The sequence below is a fragment of the Pygoscelis adeliae genome, unplaced genomic scaffold, assembly GCF_000699105.1.
Source record: "Pygoscelis adeliae isolate BGI_AS28 unplaced genomic scaffold, ASM69910v1 Scaffold117, whole genome shotgun sequence".
Classification (NCBI taxonomy): Eukaryota; Metazoa; Chordata; class Aves; order Sphenisciformes; family Spheniscidae; genus Pygoscelis; species Pygoscelis adeliae.
Window position 1 is genome coordinate 5,243,321 of NW_008825270.1, and position 8,888 is coordinate 5,252,208.

The 8,888-nt window shown below is 38.1% G+C and overlaps 1 protein-coding gene across 1 annotated transcript in view; it reads left to right on the forward strand.

The window, feature by feature from the left end:
- Positions 1-8,888, forward strand: part of CKAP5 (cytoskeleton associated protein 5) — a 43,981-nt gene that overhangs the window by 18,040 nt on the left and 17,053 nt on the right. Inside the window, 11 exon segments of the mRNA XM_009329718.1 lie at positions 769-826; positions 909-1,034; positions 1,378-1,514; positions 1,678-1,852; positions 2,395-2,480; positions 2,482-2,500; positions 4,549-4,677; positions 5,326-5,520; positions 6,167-6,302; positions 7,084-7,172; positions 8,391-8,516. Of these exon segments, the coding sequence (XP_009327993.1) occupies positions 769-826; positions 909-1,034; positions 1,378-1,514; positions 1,678-1,852; positions 2,395-2,480; positions 2,482-2,500; positions 4,549-4,677; positions 5,326-5,520; positions 6,167-6,302; positions 7,084-7,172; positions 8,391-8,516 (1,276 nt within the window).

An 8,888-nucleotide genomic window follows, 5' to 3' on the forward strand; every position in this document is an offset into this window, starting at 1 on the left:
TTTACTCCTGAGAACAAAATTTTGAAGCAGTGAAGACTTCAAATATTAATTTATTTGACTACTTGGGCAGTTACTATGCCTGTCCAAGTTGTTTTGCAGCTATTAAATGGATAGTAACATTAACTAAGTCTGGAAAATAAACTCTCTTCTTCAGTAAATTCCCCAAAAAGTGCGTATTTTCAGCAGGGTAATCTATGTGTAGATGTGATACTAGAACAGCAGTGTTTGAGGCTGCAAAAGGAAGCTTCCATGATTGCCTGTTTTCTCTTCTATTGAATTCAGTGCTGGTATAGAAGATTCAGTAATCTAAACCTTCCTTTCTTTCTCTTCTAAATTTTTTTGAAATTTGTGCCTTTCTCTGGAAGATCCTGAGACAGACTAACAAAAAAAAAAAACCTCACCTTTATTATGTAGTCATGTTTCAGGTGCTTAAAATTATTCTAGACTCATCCCTCAGCATTTCAGTCCTAGCAATCACGTGGGTGATGTAGTTTAAGAAACTTTCCAGCTGTAATAGTTTATATCAAAGACTACTATTATCTTGTTTACTGTATTGATTTTCATAGTAGGCTATTCTCCAAACTGATCTCTTTCAGTAGTTGTTTAAATAGCTACAATCTACGCTCTACCTGTGATATTATTCTATAAGTGCAAATATCTTCTTGTAAGTTAGTTGTATGAATCTGTTCTCAGCACATTTTTTTTTTCTTGTTTGTTGTTGGTGCTTCCTGTGTTGTTTTACTTATGGGGGATACCTTTTTCCCACAGACTGAATGTCAAAGCTTTCATCAGTAACGTGAAGACAGCTCTTGCTGCAACTAACCCAGTGAGTAAATTTAGAATTTTAATCTTGAATTATTATCAGTCCTTAACTTGAAGACTGAGTGCTTTTATCCTCTTTCTGGCAGGCTGTAAGGACTTCTGCCATTACCTTGCTGGGAGTCATGTATCTTTATGTGGGACCTCCTTTGCGAATGTTTTTTGAGGATGAGAAGCCAGCCCTTCTCTCCCAGATAGATGCAGAATTTGAAAAGGTATGAAGTGTAGCTCTTTTACTACCAAGTATCATTAAAACTACTTGGAATCTTCAGTAGCTGGAATCTGTAGTAACATCGTGGTCTAACCTGTGCTTTTGTAAGTGAAGCAGATTTTTGTTTTTTTAAGACAGCTCACCAAAACAGCTGCAAACTCATTATGTCTAGCTATGTCAATTTTTTTCATGACAAACTTCAAAAGTTTCTGGTTTTGTTTGAATAGCATAATGTTTTTAGAAGTCTATCGCCCTGAGACAGTGCATTCGTGTCATGCAAGTAATTTTTATTTTTAATGGGAAATGAAAAACTGTAAAAATAGCTGTTTCTGATTTTTGTGTTGCAGATGCAAGGGCAGACAGCACCAGCCCCAACTCGTGGCATTTCCAGGCACAGTGGGGGAGGTGGGGATGATGGTGAGGAAGAGGAACAGGAGGATGTTGGGAATGATGTTGTGGATCTCTTGCCAAGAACAGATATTGGGTAGGTTTGGATTCTGCAACCTGAAGACATACTTCCACTGCAATTCAAAACTTTGTGTTTATAAACACTTTCTAAGCAGAAATCTGTGGTGTTAAGGCACTCAAATACTAAAAGATACATAACTAAGAAAATGGGCTTTTTACTTTTTTTCCCCCTCTTACAGTGATAAGATCACAGCTGAACTAGTGTCTAAGATTGGGGACAAAAACTGGAAGATCAGAAAGGAAGGTCTAGATGAAGTGACAAGCATAATAAATGATGCTAAGTTCATACAGTCAAACATAGGAGAACTTCCAGCTGCTTTGAAGAGTCGTCTCAATGACTCCAATAAAATCTTGGTATGTTATTCAAAATCCTGTTTCAGCTGTTTCCATCTTAGAACTTAAGACAAACCACTTACGATTTCTGAACCTTGCTTATTACTCAGTCTGTTACAATGTCATGAAATCAACAGTTGGAAAACGGTGAACTGTGTGTTTCTAGATCATACATTTGCCTATTTTTATAAATATTTGCCTTTGTTTTGTATTTTTAAAAAAGCCTTCAGAAAAGAGAAAACCTACCTCTACTCTGAATGTAATGTAAGCAAATCTAAAAAAAAAAACCCCAAGCAAAAAAAGTTTGAACAATTGCTCTGCTTGTGACAAAAGAAGTGTCCCTTGTTTGAAAATATTTTTAGTTGAACTTTAATTTACTCAGAATATAGAAATAACTTTTATCTATATGTGATGAATTTGAAGTCTGGAATAGATATCACTGAGTAGGCGTTCTAAAGTAAAAGCCTAGGTATACAGCAGTGTTACTTTTCCCCATATGACTTGGAGTTTTGCGCACATGGCTGTAACAGTATTTTATTCAAAGCCTTTTTGTTTATGTGCAGGTGCAACAAACACTGAGCATTCTTCAGCAGCTAGCAACAGCAATGGGCCCCAATATCAAACAACATGTGAAAAATTTGGGCATTCCCAGTCTTAGGAGACAGTAAGGTAGGACACTCATCAAGATCTCTTTCCTTTTTGCCACTCGCTATCTGAGTTGTGCCATGCCTGAGAAAAACTATTGCTGTTTGAACTTGCTTTTGAGAGGTGGATGGTAGTTAAAACTTCTTTGGAAGCTTATGAATTTTTTGAAAGGTTCTTGCCTAAACGACAACTTATTATCCAAATATGAATGTGTGCCTGAACATATATTCTGCGTGAGATGTATTCTGCTGCTTGTAATAAACTCAGTCAGTGTCATAATTCAACTTTTTAAATGAAATGTGGTGACTGTATGCATACTTCTAATGCTGAAAATACCCTGTTAGATGCTAATCAGGTTTGCTTGGTAAAGCTGCTTGTAGAACTTTTTGTTATTTTAGTGTATCAGTGTGGATTCCAATGTACATTGTTGTCTTTGTGTCACTGTGTAGGAGGCCTTTGAACTGCAGGTAGAAACAGGACACTCACAACTGACACTGAAGCTTGTATAATGTCAGTGTCAAGCTTATCAAGATGCTATGTCAAAAATCAAAGCTAGGACCATGGGAAAGAGCTATTTGAAGCAATGGGGGAAGGAGGCTTGGGAAGATGCCAATGTCTTGTGCCAGAAGTCACAGGCAATAATCAGAGGTGGCATGCTTCAGATGTCTCTACTCTGAATGTGAGTAGGAAAAAGAGCAGAAACTGGATCTACTTGTCCCAAGCAATGGAAGGACTAGGACTGGTCCTAGCGCTAGATAAAAACCTCTTAGTTCAAATTATTTTCTCATTAAGAGTCTTAAAGAACTGAGATTTTACAGGATGAAGCTGGATTCTTCTTTGATTCATCAATTATCTTGAGGAAACAGCAAGCTCCCTTCAGTTCCAAGTACATGGTTTAAGGATAAGACCAGCTGTGATTAACTTGTACTGTTACTAAAATGCATAATACCAGTGTTACTTGTAAGCACTATAATGCTGACAGAGGATTGTATACTCATTCAAACATATTATTACAGTAGTAACTTTTTTGATGTACTGCAAGATTTACCCAGTTTATCCAGTTGCTAGAGTTTTTGAAGAGGAGGATCTTTTTTAGGCCCTACTTTGGTAGTGGGCCCACTGAATAGCTGAGAAAAATCAACAGCTTGTAGCATAAGTGAAGACAAATGAAGTTTGGGTGATGGGAATCAAGGCCTCATCAGAGAGGCTGATGAGCATCTATTTACCTGCAGCACATGATTTGTTTCTTTTCCCTCAATGAGATTAAAGATGGGACAAGTTATTTGCAAGGATGCTCACTTCTTGTTTAGATACATGTCTGGATACTACCTTTTGCATTTAAAATTTCTTCATACTAAAGCTAAATGAGTCTGTTACATTATCAGCTTGCTTCAGAAATTCAGCCTACAGGAGAGAGTCATATGTATGGAGTCATGTCTATACTGATAACGTTTTGAAGAACCATAGTTAAGTATTCCATCTGACTTCTCGCAACTTCACATAGCTGCTTCAAAAAAGTGTGCCGTTTTAAACTTTGCTTGCAAAAAAACACTAAAGATGGAAATTGGTAGGAGTTAGAGGGCTCCCCTGTTCCTGACTTGACTTTTGCTCATGTGTGTCCTAAATAAGAGTGCCCTAATAACAGGCTCCATAACCCACTTGCCTTCATTTATGAATGTGCTAAGTCTATTTTAAGCATTACATAAATCGCTAACCTTATTCTGTAGCTTGTTTGAGAGTTAGGAGACTCCCATAAATCTCATCAATGAATGGTAGCAGGTATGAAGTGCTTTTAAAGATACCCTTTGTCCCTCTTCATTAAACTTATTTTTTTAAAACTGTGGTAGATAAGTATAGTGTCGGATTCAGTGATTTCTGCAGCTGATACCATCACTAAAACTGAATTCTTCTGAATCTTAGACTTCTCAAGCAGTGAATAAAAATAGAAATTTCAAAGCCTGTGATGTTGAAGCTTTTTCTTTTCATGGGAAGGATGAATCTATTGCCTCTTCTGTTGTAATCTTCTGACCCCTCTTTAGGATTATTCTTCTTAAATCTTGTTCTTGCTACAGAATAACGTTCGTGCTGCTGCACTAGCAACTGTGAACGCCTGGGCTGAACAAACTGGCATGAAAGAGTGGTTGGAAGGGGAAGACCTTTCTGAGGAGCTCAAAAAAGAAAATCCTTTCCTAAGACAAGAGGTAGGCTTCTGTTAAGTAAACCTCTCCTTATGTGAGTCTAGTCAAGATAACCTTACTTGCTGTGGACTATGTTTATCTATGCAGGCTGAAATGACACAATGCTACTGTTACATGAGTAAACAAGTAGCTGTGTCTTCATACTGACATAAAATTGTTAAACTTCAAAAGGCTAATAACGAGCTTTCTTCCTGCATTATAGCTGCCATTCAGATTTCAGTGGCTCTGAAATGAAACTTTTGCCTGTTTTGATCAGCATTTTAAGAGCTAGTGTGTTTTCCCTCAAATTAACCACATGGTAATAAAGACTAGAACTGAAGTGGAGGCATTAATATGTTTAAGGTTGATAAAGTGCAGCTGAAATTCTGATGTTACTTTCAAAAGGGAGAAACAGTCCATGCAGTCTTACGAGACCAGGCTCCAAGCTTTAAGATAGCTGCGTATTAACATACTGTATTTAATCCTTAAAATTTTTTTAATTGCTTACATGAAAGTTGATGTTGGTTAAGAATATTTGCCTGAAGAAAGGTTGGGGTGGGTTTTTTCCTACTTACATAGAGGTATGTGAAAGACTATTATTCGGACTCTTGTGGCCTGACAGAGCACTGTGAGCGCTTCTTCACCAACTTTTATTTTAAAACTTTCTTTCAGCTTCTTGGTTGGTTGGCTGAGAAGTTGCCTACCCTCCGTTCTGTTCCTTCTGACCTACTCTTGTGTGTGCCTCACCTGTACTCCTGCCTTGAAGATCGGAACGGGGATGTGCGTAAAAAGGCACAGGATGCCCTGCCATTCTTTATGATGCATCTTGGCTTTGAGAAGATGGCAAAAGCCACCGGCAAGCTGAAGGTATTTCTGTCACTAAGACTAGATAATGTGACCTTGAATGAGCGGGTATTAATAAGTCACATTCACAATCTCATGATATGCTGTCTTGAGTCATGTAAGCTTGTCTGCATTGAATACTTTTGGGGGGCTGAAAATAGTATCAGGAGGTTGTTAGAGCTTTCTCTACTTCAGATAGACTACTGCCACCACAGGTTTATCACTTAAGAGTGAATAAATGTCAAACTCCTGTCCTTCTGAAAAAAATCTACCTGCAGATAGCTTCCATACCAGTTACTGTCCAACTGTATGCCTTAGAAGCCATCTTAAGGCATGTGTTCAAGCAATTTGGTGTATCTTACAGACCCTTGAGTGCTGAATCACTGTTAGGGCACTCCATTAAAGTCACAGGACTGCTCACCTAGAACAGATTGCTGGTTCACATGTTTCCCATAGGTCTTGCAGAAGAAACTTAATGGAAAGGTGTTTTATCTCAGAACAGAAATATCTGAAAACATTGATGCTCTAAGATAAGTGTCCTGGAATATGTTAAACAGAGAATAGCTTATCTCAAACTACTGTCATTTTCCTTGTCTGTGGCATGTATTAGTAATCGGTATAACTAATCTTTCCAAATTTATCACTTCTTTTTCTGCCTTCTGTTCTTTAGCCAACTTCCAAAGACCAGGTACTGGCCATGCTTGAGAAAGCCAAAGCCAACATGCCAGCCAAACCAGCTGCTCCTGCTAAAGCATCTTCCAGAGTGGTAGGGGGAGCAGCTCCAGCCAAATTCCAACCTGCATCAGGTAACCTCTCATATGTTCTGAGAAATGACTGAGAAAAGTGTGGGTTTTGAAGCTTTTTGACATGCTGGAGGAAGAAACGTACTTAGCAGGAAGGGAGGAATTCAGCATAGTTAGGGTTACAAATAGCTGTGTAATCTAGTGAGTTCTGTCTGCAGTTCTGGTCTTACTGGTAGTTGAGTCAACTTCCAATGTAGGAGCATTTTTCCTTTCCACACAACCATCTGTCAGCTGCTCTTTTAAAATATCTTCTTGGTATTGAAGCTAAAAGCCATGGACTAGAGGGTTGGTTTTTTTAATACTGATCTGATTTTAACATAACACTTTTTAAATGTTTTCACATTAACTTTTATCTGGACTGTTTCTCAGTATAGTTCACTGTGGGGCTACCAGAATGCTTGTGCTGACACGAAAGAGGGTAATGGATTAGGGGACAGGTGATTTGAAGAAGCAGTCCTGCCTTATCTCTCTGCTGGGGCTAGCTCGCCTGCTCAAGCTGGGTGCAGCTACAGCTCTAGACATTAGCCTGCACAGTATATGTGTGTGTGCATTTTTAAATTGTTTTGATAATGACATTTGCTAACATATTATGATCTTAATTATGAAAACTTTGTATGCTAACATGGAATTTAAGGAACTTCTTTTATGGGTCTAAAATCCTCAGACCTCTGTGTGATAAACGTATTGTATCTGTGAACAGTTTTTCTTCTGTCCTAAGAATGGAAAACTGTGCTGACCTAAAATGGGCTTGTTGGTAGTTTGAAATGGTCTATTGTTTCTCCAGCGCTTGCTGAAGATTCGGGGTCCAATACCATGGAATCCAAGCCTGATCCCAAAAAGGCCAAAGTAGGAGGAGCCTCCTCTAAAGCTAAGGTATGTTGATTTCATTTTGTATAAAATCAGTTCTATGAAGTTAATAGCTGTAGTTCATTTATGTATTATAGGTAGAAGAGTATAGCCCTTGCTAGGGGCTGCTTTTACTGAGAATGTTTATGCTTGTCTGAGTTCTGAAATGACAAATGTTCCCATATCACTTACTTAACCACTACTCTTGTCATTACCTATTTAATTCTTAAAGTTTGTGTTGTCAAAAATGCTGTCTTGTGAGCAGCTCAGTCTGTGTTCTAAATCTGCTTGGCCTCCTTGATTTTGTGCTGTTGAGAATTCATTCTTACCGTTGCAGTTCCAATGTTATACTTCGAACAGTAATTTTGAACACGTGTATCAAAAGAAATTACCCTTCATACTGTAAAGGAGAGATTAAAATGTTCTTAACCACAAGAGCAAAAGGGGAAGGAAGATCCTTAAATGCATAATAATCATCTCAACTGATGACACTTGAATTTGGGGTTAGGTTTTTCTGTTGTTTTGTGTTACAGTAACTTTTTTGCTATTAACTTTAAAGTTTGTCCTAGGTGTGTAACTAAAGAAAACCCCAAATTGTTCTACAGTCCTGTTGCCTCCATTGTGTAAAGTAGTGCTGTAACAAGAACATTTGATGTAGGTCCAGATTCATGGCAGGAATGAATGGAACAAACCTTGAAGGATGTGGTAGACTTGCCTAAGTCGATGTATTCTTCTGTCAAAACTGATGCTAGAGTTAATGCCTTTGCTGTGAACACATTAAAAGATTTGGAATGGTAACTCTTAAGACTAAATAGCTGTCTAACAACAAAGCCTTTTCTGTGGCTTATTTACAGCGGTCAGATGTTAATAGCAGTATGTCCAAGGGCAATACCAGCCTGTCCAAAGCTAATACAAGCCTCAGCAAAGGCAGTACCAGTCTGACAAAGAGCAAATCTATCAAACAGGTACCACATTGGATTTTAGGGATGTGTGTGGGTGACTAGCACACTGGTTGAGAATGATGTGTCATATTTCACAGGGTACTACTGCGCACGCTGTCATGGGTATTGCTTCCACAGCAGCAGAGCACATTCTTTTAAAATTCTAATCAACATTATTCTTCCAGCTTCTCTCTGGCTCTTGTACACGTAGGCAGCATGAGGTTGGCTGGTATCTAATACTTGCAGTTGCTGGGACTGAGGCATATATGTCTTGTGTTGCCTGTTAATACCTTGCTTTTTTCAGGGTGTACAGGGGAAGAAAGTGCTAAGCAAGCCTAATTTGAAGGAAGATGATGATAAATCAGGTCCTATTTTTATCATAGTACCAAATGGGAAAGAACAGAGGATGAAAGATGAGAGAGGTCTGAAGGTGAGAAAAATCTGAATGTATTCACAAGTTTTGAAGAAGTGTAATTTTAACGCATTCTTTTGGCTTTTAATTTAGAATTAAACATGCTATGGCATGAAAGTGCTAGTCTCTGTCCCTCCCTTGGATTGATTATCTAGTTCTTCAGTTGACTTTCAAAGGCCAATATCTGGTTTACTGTAGTGTTTCTCTACTTATTTCCAAATTTTTTGCATTTATACACTCTCATAAAAGCCAAAGACCTTTTTACAACTTCCAAGAGATGATCTTCAGTTGTGAAGTATCATCAAGTTTTTACCTGAAAACAGTTGACTAATTTCAGAGTTCTAGGATATATTGTACATGCTTTAATATACTTATTTTGAACAGCCCCAC